The sequence below is a fragment of the Pterocles gutturalis genome, unplaced genomic scaffold (genome assembly GCF_000699245.1).
Source record: "Pterocles gutturalis isolate BGI_N339 unplaced genomic scaffold, ASM69924v1 scaffold19912, whole genome shotgun sequence".
Classification (NCBI taxonomy): domain Eukaryota; kingdom Metazoa; phylum Chordata; class Aves; order Pterocliformes; family Pteroclidae; genus Pterocles; species Pterocles gutturalis.
In genome coordinates this window covers 1-16748 of record NW_010113264.1, presented here as the reverse complement: position 1 = coordinate 16748, position 16748 = coordinate 1, and the positions used below count along the sequence as shown (strand labels likewise).

Here is a 16748-nt window from a genome sequence, read left to right as displayed (position 1 = left end):
CAGCAGGCGGATAGCTCCAGTGGCCCCAAGCAAAAAGGAAAACGTAAAATGAGGCTCCTGGCGATGTGTATAATGTTCAGTTCATGGCTGGATATCCTTAAGGTGGGCAAAAGTAGAATTCACAGCCACTTCTGTAAACACTTGTGGAAGCGTGTGCCCTGAAGACACAGGTACAAGTTGCCACATCAGTGCACTTCAGTGAGGAAGAATCCACTGGTTCTTCCTTCAGGTCTCATCCTTGATCTCTCCTGGTGTTAAGTGTGCAGGTCATGGTGGCGCAGAGGAGGGAGAAGGGATTAGGAGATCTGTGTCTTCTTCTGCTCCATCACTGTGTGGACTTAGATTTCAGCCTTAACCTGCCCTGAGCCTGTGTATGGGTGTGGGCAGGTGTGGCTGGAAGAGAGTCCTTGCTTCTGTGGAGGTTGGGGCAGGAAGTGACCCCCTGCCTTTGGGGTCTTTTTGCCAAAGACCACGTTGCTTCCAATGGCCTTTTAACCCTGGTGATTATAATTTTGAACACAGGGCACATGGACTGAAAGAAGTTCTGCAGGCCACAGAACCTCTGATTGTGTGTGAAGATAAAAATTGTAAGAATTCCGAATTTCTGAAAAGTCTCGGTCAAATATAGTCAAGTTAATCCTGTAGCTTCTGCTGAATAAAACCACCAGACGGGTCATAAGGAGTGAGAACTACTGCTTATTGATGAGTGAAGCAGGCATTTGTTCTAGCTATAGGTGCAGAGAGAGCTGGAAACCAGCAGCATTGACGTACGTTCCAGCAGCATGGAACCTAGCAGCATTGACGTACGTCTCGTACAGGAGTGAGCAAGAAAGGGATTGACAGAGAAATGTCACTACCTTACATCAGAGACAGGTAAGGGTAGCGTTAGAAAAGCCCCAAAGATTTTAAGGCCAGATAGCCAAGTTGTCTCTGAAAGGTCACTGCTGACTCTAGATATTTCGACTTGGCATAAATAACTATTGTCTGTGATCTGAGTGTAAATGTTCCATCATCTGGCAGTATCTGTGCACAACCGTAACAAGAATGAAAACATGTAGAGACCAATTTAGAAAAAAACAGCACTCAAAGAGGATAGAGGGGAAATAAATTACCAGTTTCTATTCTGATAAACACCAGGTATCAGCTATCATGTATATGAACTGGCTGCCTGCAGCCCCTGCTTGGGGTATGCATTTTCCTCTGCATAACTCATGAGTAACTGATTTGTCAGGGTTACTCCTAAGACCACTTCTGACATGTCCCACAATTTCTCTCAGTGTTGCCAGTTCCTGCAAGAGGGTTGGCAGCCCTGTTATGTTTGCAGGGATTCTACGTACTGTCTCTTAATGAAACTGGAAGCACCTGACCTGAAAGGAGGGTGCTGCTGGGACAGTGAAGGAATCTTGATTTCAAGAAATTTAGCTTTCCTTCATGGGTCTTTTGTTCTTGCTTTCTTCATGCAGTTGAGACTAAGTACCTCTTTCACAGACTCTGAGAAAGACCTGCAGAGCCAGGGAGAGTGTTGGGCTGGATGGGAAGGTGTATCCCCGCCTGCCACAATCACTTCATGCACGCATTGGGGAGCTTCTAAAAGTAGCTGGTGCCAAGTGTCCCCACCGTACCTGCCTGTGATGGAGAAAGGGGCAAAGGGTAGGAGAAGGCGGAGAGTTTGGCTAGCACGCTGTGTACAAGAGCAGTAACAGCACTGGTTATCGGGGCAGGTGCGGGCTGCTCTGCCCCGAGGAATTCCAGTAAGGTGAAGGGGCTTGTTGTGCTCCAGCTATTCCTCTCCCTATCACGTGGGGAGTATTTTCAAATGGCATTGCAGCCAGCGTGCCCGGGGGTGAATCTTAACATGACCGTAGCAAGGATTTTGAAACAAATTCTCCTTATTATTAGCTTATTCTTAGAAGAACCAGGGTAAGGTTGATAGTAAGGTTTCGCCTAGTACATTTAAGAGTCCAAGCAACTTTGCACATACATTTTTGAAACTAGAAGGGTGTACTGCATACCAAACCTGTCTGACTGTTTCCAACCCTTGGCAGGAACAGAGGTAGGTCACTGAGTAGATCAAAGACTTAAGAGTGTGTTGACTGATCGACTCTTGGAGATCCATAGATGAATCTTCAGGAAGAAAGTGTAGCACACGCTGAAGGAAGAGTGATGGTGTCTGTGTGGGAAGTTCATTCATTGTCTGTGTGTTACAAAAGGGCAAGTGTTGAGTGCTGTAGGCATGACATTTTCCAGAGGCACTCATATGTCTTCGCAGGTCTGACTCTCCCTTGGCTTGACCTATTTGTCATCACATGCAGTGTGGAAAAGATTCTGTTAACAACTGCTTCTGCGTCAGAATTCATCTGTTAGGTGAGAACAAGGTTGGATTTTAAATGCTGTCTTCTCTCTGCACACATAAAAGCAACCACAAGCTACAGGGATAGAAGCAAGCCATCGGGTACAGTGGAAAGAGAAGAGGAGGAGGGGGAAAGCAAGCAAGCTGTCCGCATATAAAGCGAAGATGGAAGTTTGCGTATGTGTTTGTATAAGGTCAGACATTTGGGAATAGAAACCCAGCAGCAGGTGATGATTACAGGCAACACGTCTGTGCCTATGTACAATTTTGCTGAGCAGCTGTCTTTTGTTACCTAAATTCCCGGGGCCTGGGGGTCAGAGGAGCTGTACGTGTCTCTGAAGAGCCCACTGCAGCCATGTTCCGTTTGGTCCCCGGGCTGACCTTGCAGCCTGTGGGGAAGGCAGTATTCTTTCTCTTGGTTTCATGGTATCCGTGTGGAGTTACAGTGGATCTGGAAAATAACTCAAGAGTCTCCTGATACAGAGTGAAGAAAGTTGAAAACAACAGAACCAGAATCAAAAAATCTGAGTGGATGGGTAGACTTATTATACATTGCAACCTGACAGTTAAATCCCTGAAGGTGTCTGAATTCATTAGGAACTCTAAATCAGAATGAAATAGTCTGAGAGGGCTGAAGTTCACACACTGATTTAATTTGCATTAATATTCAATTTTGTGTCAACTTGAAAAATCCTTTGAAAATCAAATGATGCGATGCTGCATCTTGCTTCTAACCAGCTCCTCTCCTAATGGTGTCACTGGTGCATGGTTTAGCCCTCCTTTTTTTTAAGAATCTGATGATGTAAAATAAAATCTTTTCCCCGCCCCTACAGAAACAGGAAGAATGCCGCCACAAAAAGCGCAGTTCCCTCCCACAGCATCAGGGGAAAGGGTACTTTTGCAGGAAAGTCCTGATACAAGCCCACCCTAGGGTGCTTTTGGGTTGTATAGCTCAGGACATGACTGAACAGACGAGTGAAGTTGGTTATCTCAAGATTCGAGCTTGCTTGCTGCTGGTGGTGTGCCTGTGGCAAAGGACACAGCAAACCCTGGCGACATCGTGCCAGGATGGTGAACTGAGAATAATCGGCAGAGGCGAAACGAGATGCTGCCCCAAATGCAGCTCAGACGCGGGTAAGGGAATGATGTGTCTGCCTTCTTTCTGTTGGTCAATGTTGTTTTATGTCAACCAGGGTAATGATTTGTGGGGAACAGGCGTGTGTGTGTATGTAAATGTGTCTTGAGTAACTGTATATGAAAAACAAAACAGCGAGGGCTTCCTTCCTGCCCTGTAAATTCATAATGTGCCTTAGCTATAAACTTCAGAGCAGACTCGCGTTTCAGATTTGTTCTGTGCTTACACTTGTTGTTCTGTAGTGAGAAAGGGAAAGCAAAGTTTCTGTGGGTTGGTCTTGCTGACAAGGAAAGGTGTTCACCTAACAGAGATTCTGAGCCCTTGCTCCATTCAAACATATTTTCAGAGTTTGCCTGTGCCGTGCAGGCTCCAGAGGGAATACAGGGAGTGATGCTCTCTGTAAGGCTGTCCTTTGCAAGCTGCAGTCCTAAAGAGTAGGAGGCATCCCACTGCAATCCCTCCGTTCCGCTGACCGTGCTTGTCCCAAAGGAAATGCACAGAGGAGGTCTCAGGTGATCTTTAGTTTTAACAGCCTGTTCTAACCTGTGTCCTTGCTGATCTTAGGATGGTGGTGAGATGGTAATGGATTCTCACTTGCCTCTAATTTTAACTCAAATGAAGGCACTGAAGGTGGAACAGGATGGCTGCAGGACTTACTGGGTGACATTTCTGTGCCTGTTAGGCTGAAGGAAAGGTGATTCTAATGGCCTCTTCCATGGTCTCAGGAATAATCATACTATTCTTCCTCATTTAGTGCTGGCCATAATAGTAGCCAGCACTGAAGAGTAGGGAAGAGTGCTGGTTTTATGACTTGGATTTAGACCCCCTTCTGCCAACAGAGTGTAGGAAGCAGCTGCTGTTGTTGGGAAAGGCATGGAAAAGGAGCTCTAGCTTCAGTGGCCGAGGATCTTCCAGGCGTCCCTCCTCTAACTTGGCTGAGCCTAACTGAGGAGCTCTGGCAGTGTCCTGAGAGCTGACTGGGTGACTGGTTAACGTGCAGTGTTTCTCTGGGGCACTGGCAGCGCCCTCCTTATCCCACAGTGTCTAAATCTGCACCATGTAGTAAAGCAAACCTCCTGCCTTGCTTCTGTCTACCATGATCTACACTGGTATTCCAGACAAGAGAGAAGGGTTGCAGTGGTAAGTCATGCAGTGCTCCAATAACCATGGTGTAAAAATCTGAGTGGTGCTGATTTGAGTGTTTTAGACTTTATCCAGCATTCATCGGAGTGACATCTTTCTGGTATCCATTTTCTCCATGACAGCACGGTAAGGAACTGTTTCTCCCGTGTCAGCCAGTAAGACTAATGGTTAAGTTAATTTCTGGCATCTATGACAAAGGCAAGTCTAACTTCTTTCTTCTTGGCAGGAGACAACAGCCCATGTCAAAAAATTGAGGACCGTGAGTGCAAATGTCGTCAGGGATACAGCTGTGTTGATCGTCCGTGTCTCTACTGCGAAAAACTGCCTGAATGTGGAGAGGGCGAGGAGCTGGTTAAGATTGGTAACTGAAGAAACACAAATTACTCTAAAAGGCAGAGTTCAATAGAAGTGTCTGGCTGAGCAGCAGACAGTTTCCTTGACTTACTATAACTTGCTTTTGGGAAGTCTGAAGATGCAGAGAGAAATGGCATTTATACTGTGGCCTCTGTGAATAAACCCCCTGTTTCCCTTCTGAAATTGGAGACTTTCATTTTCACACTCAGACTTGCAGTATTACTCTTCTTCCCAGCTGCTAGAACTGTCAGTAGAAGACTATTTTACTTTGTGTTGCCTCTTAACTTTACATCCTCTGCCGTCAGATCAGACTATTCTGTGCCACTTCCATAGGGGGTCCACCCATACCTTTCCCAAAATACAAAGGTGGCAAGAACTGCTTGGGTGTTTCTGCAGGGGGGTGATTCATAATGCAGAAAGAGTGCAGAGGGAATGTATTGTGCTCTAATCTGTTGTATCCTCATCTTTCAGTAAAGGCACTGACCACTAATAATTCATGTTCTCTTTTCTTGCAGGCTCTGCTGACTTCACATTCAGATGTCGACCATGTGAGCCAGGAACCTATTCTAATGTTAAGAATGGCTGGTGCCGTAACTGGACTGAGTATGTATCTATTGATACTTTCTTTCTCTGGAAATATGCAGGGTAAAATCCTCAAATGATTCATACTTAAATTAGAAAATAAAATCGAATCAAAGATGAGATCAACAATGAGATTAAATTATAAGTTTTTATTCAGAAATATATAATATTTCTCTCTCCTTTGGCTTTATAAATAGTCAGTCTCAAAGCAGAAGTTAAGACAAACTGATCTGTATTCAACCTGTTTTCAAATCCAGCTCAAACTGATGCAAAATTATTCCAAACGTGGACATTACTTGAAACAAAGAGACTGAAAAAAAAATGTGCATATAAACGACTGTGATGTAGCATTAACTTGTTGGGGAACAGCCATAATTTTACCTGCGCTGCTATAAAAAAAAAAAAAAAAAGGAGACAAGTTGTGGAAAGAGGGGAGGGAAGGAAGAAAGGGAGCAAAAAGAAAGGCTGGGGAGGAATGAAGGGAAAGGCAGGGACATTCTAAACGTAACTCTTATTCTTCTTTTAGTTGTGAAAGCTTTGGGTTTCTAACAATCAAGCAAGGCAACAGTACACATAACACAGTATGTGATTCCTCTGCTAAAGATTTGGAGAAAGGTACCTTCTCACAATGATTTGTTTCTTTGAGCCTATAACTTTTCTCTCTCTCTACTTGTTCAGTTGGTGACTTGCTGCATAGTTGTCATCCAGAGTTTGCTATCATGAAAATTTGCTTTGAAAATTACTGTCCTGTTTCTTACAATATTAATACAGGTAGAATTGTTGACCTGGGAAAAGAATCTACCATTAAAGCGCTGTCAGTAATGAAGGTAGAGAAAAGCTGAACAATTGTCCTTAAATAGAGCACATTATTTGGCAAATTATCGGAGTTTTCCATTGAACTGCTCTTGCTGTTTTGCTAGATTTTCTTAGGAAGATAATAGCTTAGTTAGTCATCCAGTTCCTTCACAAGTATTGGTTGAGTCCACAACACGCAGAATTGAAATCTCATGTTTTATCATGGATCAGATTAGATAGGAGTTGGTGGGTACAGGCTTTGCATATCTTGAAGACAGCAAACTGCACTGCTCCTGCCTTTCCCCTACCCTTGTCCCTTCCCTACCTGCCTGTCAGGTCTGGGCAGGGAAATTTTGTTCTGCTGAGACAAATTGCAAAAAAGGTGCTACTTTTAACTTCCACGAGGCTGACACAAGTGTGAACATTTTGCTTGCTGTAGTGCTGTTCAGGGAAACTTTCAAGCCAAATCTCCTCCTCCTAATGCAAAACCCAAAACAGAGTAGAAAGAGTAAGTGATAGCTGCAAGAGAGAGACATTGAACAATGAAGAGATCAGGCGTGGGTTCTTTTGCACGAGTGCTTCTTACCACAGACCCTTGACTTGGAGCAGCTCAGTTTTATACCTGCACTGTTTTTTTTTTCCTTGGAAAATTATTTTCAACAGAAAGGAAATTAATCTCTAAATTTCCTTGGAAGAACTGCCTTTCCTTTAGCAATAGTCTCTTAATAATTTTGTAATCTTTATGCAATATATGTAATTGCAGCTCCTATTACACCTGACTCTCTATATACCACCATCCTGGCCATCCTTACCGCAGTGGCTGTATTTGTTCTCATCCTGCTGACCTTCTTCTTGCATTTCTGCATATGGTCACTGAAGAAAGAAAAATACCATACAGCCGAGGGTAAGCGCACCTCTGTGAACTTCTGTGTAGCTTGTCAGTGCAGAACAACATGTCCATTGATCCAGAGTCAGAATGGGATAAATTAAGTTGAATAAACAGAGTAAATATGGATTTACTCTGATTTTGGGTGGATTACTTAGTTTCTTGCCCTTTCCTCAGAAAGCAGCTGTATTGGTAAAGGTAAAGAGCAGCTAACTGACATGTACAAAGACCTCTTGTATGTGCAGTGCTTTTGCTTATTCTCACTGCAGATCTGGAACATAACTTCCCTAGGCTGCCGAGGGCTTCCCAACTGTCACACCTTAAAGAAGAGACTTACAGCTGCCAGTTTCCAGAAGAAGAACATGGGGACAAAGCACCAGAAGAAAAACCTTGCTATTGCCATCTTCAGAGTCTACAGTGAAAACAGATAAATTGCAATGTGCTGTGAGAATGGAGAGCTGAGCTCAGCTTTTAAAAAAAAAAAAAAAAAAAAAAAAAGGGAAAGGCTGGGTGCATAAAGCATCCTTATATCCACAGCAATAAGGAATGGGTTTGAGGGGAGTTTCTCTTTGTTTCTTCTCAACACACCTTGCATTTGCAAACTGAAAAACTGCCAAGTCAGGCTGACATTCCGTTCGGCTCCATTGCATTATTGCAAGTTTCCTGAGTTGCTGGGGTATTTTTTCATTGATGCTCTTTTCAACTCTTTTTTTTGGGACCACGGACCCTTCTTGTCATTACTCCCCTCTGCATCTTCTGCAGACATCCCTGTGGTGTTCCTGCAGATTGATAACATGAGTAGAAGGCTGGTGTCCTGCCATCGATCTCTTCAGTGCTCCAGGAAATACCTGGAATGCTGGATTGCGAAAGGGAGACTTCTGAAAGGCTCCAACGAGGATCACGCTGTCTAGAGAAAGACATTTGGTTTAATGCTCTCTTGTCACCTAGTTTATAGAGTAGGAAAAGACAGTGGAAAACAGAGAAAAGCCTCACATTTGTTCTTGATGCTTTTTTCCCCACTCCAGAAGAAGAAGAACCAGAGCATCTGCTGGTATATACCGGCATAGCTCCAGTGACTTGGTCATCAGCTGAAAGGTGTTCCCCTTCCTGAAAATTCTTCCATGAAAATTTATTTTTTTTATTTTAGATTAGTGCTCCTTCAGTTTCATAGAGCTCTAACATGGCTAGAATTAATTTTTCTGCCTGAATTTAAAGGGGAAGGGCTTCATGTCTTTTTTTATGTTATTATTTTTGTGTTATGTGGCTGCGATAATAGATTCAAAGCTCTGGATCCCTTCTGGTTTGGCCTTCTGGTGAAAGCTGCTTGGAGTCCGCTCTTCTATGGCCGAATCAGCTCCGTGCAAAAACCAGTTTTGACTCGCCACTCACATGAAAGGTTATAAATACCTCACAGGACAGCCATTACATCAGCTTCCTCATGATTTATTACAGATAACATCAACAGTACAGGGCTTCTAAATTAAATCCCAACAGAATAATGAAATTTCTGTTAATCACCTTACTACTCAGAGGAGATTATTCCAAGTCTGAATGACATGCTGTTTTAAGCAGGGCTCTGTGAAATTACAGGAGCTGAGGAGCAGAAGTTATTGCCTGCACAGATGTGTGTTGCAAAAGCACTCAAACAGAGAATTCTAAGAAGTAGGACAGGTTATTTCCTTGGTGAGCTAGTCACTTAGCCTCGGTACGCCAAGGCAGGCTTGGTGAGACTGGGTAACGCTCCCCCTGTTAGACTGTCGTTGAGCTGACTCCATGACCTCAGGCAATCCAGTCCAGTGACTGACGTCAAGTCAGAGAAAGGAGAGAGATTTTGTTAGTTAAAATTTATATTATCCATTGTGGTTATAACAAATAATGGACTCTTCAGTGTCTTTTTAAGCATTCATAAGCCATCATCTCGCCTTGGTTTCTCTAGATGCTTATCTTACTTCCCAGGTTGTGGTTTCTAGACCTTAGTCTCTCACTCTGAGCTCCTTCCAGTTGGTCTTTCTTGAAGCCTTCTTGGAGGAGGTCTTAGCAAGCTTGAATAGAGCTGAAGGATTGATTTTATGATTCATGCACATGCTTTTGTTGCTGAATGTTTCTTCAGTGATTATATCAAGAGGAGTTATCCTGTCTTTTTTACTTTTTGCCTTTTTTTTTTTCCTTTGTGCATTATAGAATCTTGTAACCAAGTGAAATAATTGTAAGGAAAAATGAAGTGCAAAGGGTTATCCTTATTCACTATAAATGTATTCCTCCATAGTCCTACTTTTAATCTTCTAGCTTCTCTGCTATTGTGTTTAACTTGACATCCCTATATCTTAGCTTCCCCTTCATGTAGAATGGCAGCAGTGATACTTCTCAACCCTAAAAGGATGTTGTGAGGCATAATTAGTACTTTAAATGTATTTTTTCCACCTTTATCCTCTTACTGTTAATTCTTGTGTTGATGATAATTTTTCCCATAGGTATCCCTTTGTGAAATTCACTTTAAAAAAGCAAGTTTTCCTCCATTGCTTTGGGAAATGTGCAGATTCTTAACTGAGGTGGTCCTGGAGATTCAACCACCGACAGGTGAAAGCATTGGATTGGATTAAATAGTATAATTTTTTTAAAGTGTAAGACTGTCTCTGCCTTGTAAGCAGTTTTGCTGTGGGATTTAATATACTCAGAGCTGGTAAAGACACTTCTTATGGCTCCTTCGAGTTGGCCGTGTTTATTCTTGGCTCTGCATTGACTCTTCTTGGTTTTTTAATGTCTTCAACAAGATTTCTGATTGTAACCTTTTGTAAAGGTAAAATAAACTTGAAAATTTGAAGTGCCTATGTGATACAATTAAGCAAATTAGAAAGGAAGGGTTTTATTCTTTAGGTTGTCCCAGTGTTCTTGAGTGCACTTAATTTTCAGTTCACTTCCCCTCTCTTACAGAGCTCTGGCTGTTTCAGCAATGTACCCCCAGCCAAATTCCTCTGTTATTGAAAATTAGATAGGTGCACTTGCACTTTTTTCCCTTTTTAAGCAAGTGGCTTCACGTTTCCTGGCTGCTGGCTAAAATAGCTTTTCAGCTACCCACAACCAAAATAGCAGGAAACTGTGGCAGACGATTTTTTTTTTCCGTTCCTGATAATGGCAGAGAAGCAGCAACATTTTGGGGAAAAAAAAAATTCAACAGAGCTTACGATTTGAGGAATGAAAGATCTGAATATCTAGTGGAAGTCTGTGCCTCTGGCAATGTGCAGCAAATCTTGGTGAGCCGTACAAGACGTTCTGGGCTGTGGGTGTTGAATAGCCGACACTGCTGCCAGTTAATATTGAAACGTGATGAAGAGAGCCGTATTATTCACTGGAAATTTGCACAGTGGCCTTTTGGGTTTCTATATGTCTACCTTGAAGAACAGTTACACTTCCTGCTTACCTAACCACCTGACTTTATGGCTGCTTATTGATGGGAAAAGCAACCAATTTCCTGACTTCTTAAAGCTCCAATTCAGAGGGAAAAACCCAAAGTGTGAATCATTTGAGCCCTGGAGAATTTCAGTACGAGAGCTGTTCTTTGCATCAAAGGAAATTAAAGCTATTGGCTCAGAACAGTGAGCTTTTAAGAAAACACTAAATTTAAGTTTCCGTTCAAAAAGAACAATAGCTTTGTATTATCAGTGTGAAATTACTGCAATATTTAAATCAGATCATAGCTGAATTTTCAGCTCGAATCCCAGAGTTTATGGGGTTTTTCAGGTTCTGATTTGAACTTCAGGTTGATCTCTATATGGACTATAAGTTAAAAAAGGCTTCTCCCCAAATCATTTATATCCTATGAAATATCTGCCACCGAGCAGCCAAGGACAGTCTCTCAACATCCTTTTAGGGTTGAGAAATATCAACAAGTATCAGTGCTGGGATCTTCCAATGACCAGGCTCTGAAGTTAAAACTGACTTTAGCAGCTTGTCTCTGAGTAATGTATATTATTTTCCTGATGCCAAACCCAGTGTTACCATTTAGCATTTTGTGCTTCTAATTTGGATTTGTATTCCTGAATTTTGACTTCTGAAAAGGTATGATGGCAAAATTTCAGGGCAGGGAAATGATACCTAGCGGAGGAGAAGAGTTCTCTTTCTATCTTTGTTTTTGTGCACCTTGTCCAAAAGTTTAATAAAAAAAATTTCTTCTGAATTGGCAATTCTTCAGCATTTGCTCTGTGTGTAAATGGTCAGGAAACTGTGTCAGTGTTAAACCAACTTTTTTTAAAACAATATTTGATACTTAGAAGTGGCTTGCTGTTCATAATCAGATAAAGACCTTCCCACAGTTTTAGGAAATGCAGGGTGGCAGTTAGGAGAATGAGGTGATATCCTTTCAGATAGTCATTCACTTACATACGTAAATAATGAGCAGGGGTGTTTGGGGCCCCAGTGAGCTCTGGGGATTTCTTCTCTTTTAGCTGCAAAAAAAAGCAAAAGAGTAACAGGATAAGAGAAATGTGTGAGGTATAGAAACAGTTTTTCTCATACTGGAGGTTTTGCTCAAACGGAAGGCAACTAAGGATACGTGCAGGCAGTGGTTTGTTGGTTGTTTTTTTTTTTTCTACCATGTCTGCTTATGTTTCCTGCAAATTATTAGTGTTCTGAAACTGAAGAAGGTAAACCAATATTTTCATGGGACTTCCTGTCCTTAATTTTTTTTTATCTCCTTTCCCAAGGAACGGGAAATTAAGCAATTGTGTGATTATACATCTGTTTTTCCAAATAACTTTTCAACTTATTGCCTAGTTTCAGCCCAACCTGGCAGAGGTGTTCAGTTCTTAAAAGCATCAGGAAAAGAAACTCATAACTTGCAGTGCTCATGCATACCTTTGTTAGATTTTTTTTTTATTACTTCTAAAATTGTTGAAATTTTTTTTCCAATATACGCAGCTGTCTGTTTTCTTGATTTACATGTGGCCAGTGTAGGCTGCATAAAGGAAAAATTGGGATAGAACAGGGACCATGGGACCACACAAAGCTTGTTCAGGTGACTTTGCAGCTATACCACAGATGCAACCTGGATGATTAACTGACAGTTAACTGAGAACTGTTTGAAATGAAATGCTTGGTTGTTTTGTAGCAAACTGTTCCTTTTCAGTGCTACATATATGTAGAGTAGAGAAAAAATTCTTAAGGTGTTCAAAATCCAAGTGAAATATTTTGGAATTGTCAAAGATTTGATTCAGCCTGGAGGTTTTGGGGTTGTTCTTCTTGGAGGGTAGAGGACAGCAATGAGTATTTGGGGAAATGAATTTTTATTTGTGAAAACTTCCAGGATTAACATTTCTTCTTGATTTAGGCAGGGAAGAAAAGCTGTAGAAAAGGGACTGTTCACCATGAAGAATTGCACTGTGCCTGCCGTTTCAAAGGAAGGCAGTGGCTCTCCAAACCAGCAGTTACCCAAATGCTGCTTTCTGGGCATGCTTTAGGTTCAGGTAAATGGATTTTATTTGTAGTATGTACACAGTAGTTTACAATGTGTCTTTTTCTGATAATAATCAGGCAATAAATATAGTAAGAATATTGAGAAGGCTTTCTCCTTGACGCGTGTGTACAGCTGAGATCAGAATCACAAGATCCTACATTGGTTGCAATGGCCCTTTCCGAACAGCAGCCAGAGGAGGATAGTTCATGTGCCTTTATTCACCTCTGACTCTGAAAGAAGCTTGGTTTCCAAATTCCAGCCTACTTGTACTCCTTCTTGCAGCTTCTTCACTTTCTTTAGATTGCATTCAACATACCTTCTTCTTGTCACTGCACGCTGATGTCTTGCTGATGTTGCTGGGATTTCTTTGGGATGATTGGTGGTGGCTGGAGGGTCAGAGGATCAAGGATTTTCTCTGTCTGGAACATATTTTCAGCACGTGAATATCCTAACTCTGCCAAGTATTTGCACACTAGATAATCATGGCCATGCTCGACTATAGAATAGCCTCATTGATAATAAATCATCTCTTCTGCTTTTAAAACAGCTTCTTTTCAAGCCTCCGATCTGTCTCTGACATGTGACAGTCTGTTTGAAAACATCCATTTCTGCCAGAACACAAGCAGTGCTTGCCAGAGCCCCAGGAGTTAGTTGTGATTGCCTGCTCAATCCATGGCAGGAAGGAGTATTTCCACCTCCAGTTTCTCAAATGCTCACTGTTTCTCTTAAAAAACTGCGACACCTAGGGGGGAAACATTAAGGACAAGTAAGCAGGCTCTGGTTAGAAGATTAGATGATTCTGGCACTTAGTGTAAATTCTGGCTAGAAAAAGGGAAGAAGAGAGAGCTTTTCCTTTAAGGGAGTCATATCTGGAAAGCAAACACAGACACTGAGTTTCAGTCTCGGGCACCACACGTCTTTCTGTTTGAGTGGAGCTGACTGGCTTTTTTTGCATGCCCCCAAAATTGCCGCCTACCTGATCCTGCCTGTCTTGAGTAGCTCCACCTCATCCTGGCCCGTTCCTGCAGACCCAGCCTGCCTGGTGCTCAGGCTGCAGCGTCCCATGCTTGGTCCCTGGCTCCCCCGTCCACAGATGCTTGCTTCAAACTGATGCTGCAGTCACAGGGTCGCATGAATGTGCCTGAACTACAGTCAGTTAGAGTAAGCACAGGAGGGGAAGGAAACACGCATGTACCCTTCAACTTACAGCTCATTTAAATTCCTCTTGGGTTAGGAGCAGCAACGTCTGAGGTGTAAAAGCGTTTCCTGTTGGTTTTAAACCTCTCCCCCTTCCTCCCCATCACCTTGGTCCCCCAAGTTTGAGATGATAGCCTGATGTGAGAGGTACGTGCTGCTGCTTGGCTGTCACCTCAACCAAATGAGAAATGAGAGTCTGAATATAACAAGGCAAAACGTGCAAGGCACAGAGGATCTAATGAGTGAGGGAGCTGGACATACAGCTACAAACAATGGGACAAACTGGGGGATTTCCACAGTTGAGCCTTATCTTTGCAGCTTCTCTTCCTGCCTTTTTGCATAAGGACTTTCTATGTAAAAAGTTTGGCCCACTGCTGCATTGCACCAGTCAGATCAACATTGTTTTTAGAAGGGATGAGTGTTTAATGTGCTAACAGTTGTCTCCTTTTCTGTAACTTTCCAATAATTTCTGGCTGGCTGGTTAAAGTGTTACTTTTCACAGAAGGACTAAGTACTTACAGAAATAGTTACTGGTTTTCCAGTTGAGGTTGATAACTGTTTGTTTATATAAGGAGGAAATGAGCTGCACATGCACAGCATGTACAAGTTTAGTTTTTATTTTCTTTTTATGTCTTCTGAACTTGCGAAAGTCCTCCTGCTCTGTAATGGTTCAGAGGGTTTTTCCATGATGCTCTAAGAGCTGCGCATGTGGTATAGTTAGGACAGTTTGTTGACAATTTTTTCTTGGCAACAAGGCAACCTTTTTTTCCAGAGCAACCAAGCTTCTTGGAAGAGTTCTCCAGCACTTTGGCAGGGCTCTGACCGAAGCAGCTGGTACTGCTTGTTTGTGGCCGCAGATACCGGCCTGTGCACGGGCCATTTCTGGGCTTCAAGGGTTCTTTCTCCCCAAGGCTCGCAGCATCCTCATGATAGAGAAGCACAAAATGGCTGAGTGTCTCTAAAGGCAAAACACTCTGATGTTTGAGGCGCTTCTTGAAAACCTCGAGAACCAAATCTGGAAAAGAAGGTGCAGTTATGAGATGATCTAAACACTCTGTCACTAAAATACACCTGAGCTGTCCTCTGTACACACAAAGCAGCTGTGTGCGTGGAAGGGATGAGCGGTGGGGAGGGGAAATGGTTTCCAGCCTGTGATCTGTAGCCTCTGTGGACTATTACTATTAAGACAATTAAAAAACAAAACAAAACACACTTTTCTTGCAGCTTCAGCTCCACTGGAAGCACTTTAGGAAATTGGTAGGAAATATACTGTAAAACTGCTTACAATGCAATACAGGATATTCATATAACTAAAAAAAAAAAATACACTCTTATTTCTTTCTAATGGGTGCATGTCTAAAAAGACCACAGCTTTTCTACATCTGCACAGATTAGAATTTTCAGTGCCTTCTGAATTGCTTATAGACTCAGCAGTGAGATATCTTTAATCAAAGATCATTTTGGACCTACAACTGATATGAACAGGAGTCTTTTCTCTGACAAGCAATGGAGGGATATGGGTATCTGCTGCTGGCTGCCCTGTGACTTGTTCACTTACCAAGACTCTCATGGACTACAGTAGGGATGATGTCTCTCAAGACGTCGCGGTTGGTATGCAATGCTGGGTTTGCATTCATCTCCAGAAGCCAGACCTAGGAGAGATGAATGCCAGTCAGGAAGCTGGGCTGGATCTCCTTACAGGCAGAGCAATGCCCTTTTCCTGACCTAGTGAACACCGTGAGAGGTAGCACGCTAATAAAACCCAACAAAATCCCATAACACTGAATGCAGGCAGGACAGAATTTCCCTAAGGACTGGATGAATTAAATAAAATACCTTTTTGCATACATTTACTTACTTCAGAACAACACTACACCTTATTTTGTGTCTCCAGCTGATGCTTTTTAGATTAACTGTTGCTCTTTAGACACTGTGTTTCTTAACACACCAGTTTCCGTAAAGTTTCCAGTTGAGTTTTTAGATACCATGAAATAGTTACAAGGAATCATTTTGATTTGAGGTGGGCATGGGCTCAAAACTAAGGAAAGATGGTACTGAGTTTTCAATGAACCCTCAGCCTTCATTGCCTGGGTGAGCTTTGGTTTCAGGTAGAAGCCATGTAAGACACTGATTTTACATCTTTATACAACAGTAATTCTCACATCGTTGAAATGCTTTATTAAACAAAGGGAAAGACTGGTAAATGAGGGCACTGAAATGCCTTTTTTTTTTTTTTCTTTTTTTTTTTTCCCCAGAGAACTGGAACAGCTCCTCAGAAAAACCTGCTTTGCGGATGCCAACAGAGGGCACCTAAGTTACGTACATTTTTCTTGCCAAACTCCCTCTTCTTCTCAGTAAGTGTTCTTTTTTGTATTAAAAGTTCATAAGATTTTGTGCTGACAGACAAACTCAATGAACCTTCATAATTGCCTTAATTAGTTTTTGGTCTGTGAAACACAACTGACAAACAGGAGGAGGAAAGTTCCCCGTGACTTCTGTCATGCTGTTCATCTTCTGCATTTCCCCATTATTGTACAGTCTGAAAGTCTCTCAGTTTTTACACGCTCTCAACCTCCTAACAATGAGGGCGAGTTAATGGATGCCCTTTGTTCAGGAATTGCAGAGAGAATAAGGCCGAGATTCACCACATCTGTGTGAATATCCATAACTTTCATAGGAATTTAACGTAGAATGAAATTCCTGTGTTTCTCCATGCATCTGTGTGGTGGGTTTGTGTGGGGGGGGTGGTTTGGCAGCAGGGGAGGGGCTGCAGTGGTGGCTCCTGTCAGTAGCTGCTGAGGTTCCCCCAGCTCCAGGTCTGTTTGGTGGCAGGGGAGGGGCTGCAGTGATGGCTCCT

The 16748-nt window shown here is 42.4% G+C and overlaps 1 protein-coding gene across 1 annotated transcript; it reads left to right on the top strand.

The window, feature by feature from the left end:
* Nucleotides 1–3309: 3309 nt before the first annotated feature.
* On the top strand, nt 3310–7666 carry TNFRSF18 (tumor necrosis factor receptor superfamily, member 18). The gene is made up of 6 exons (XM_010074437.1): nt 3310–3484; nt 4858–4989; nt 5498–5585; nt 6091–6179; nt 7123–7263; nt 7515–7666. Exons 1-6 carry the CDS (start codon nt 3310–3312, stop codon nt 7664–7666), a joined length of 777 nt encoding a protein of 258 aa, XP_010072739.1.
* The last annotated feature ends 9082 nt before the right edge of the window (nt 7667–16748 follow it).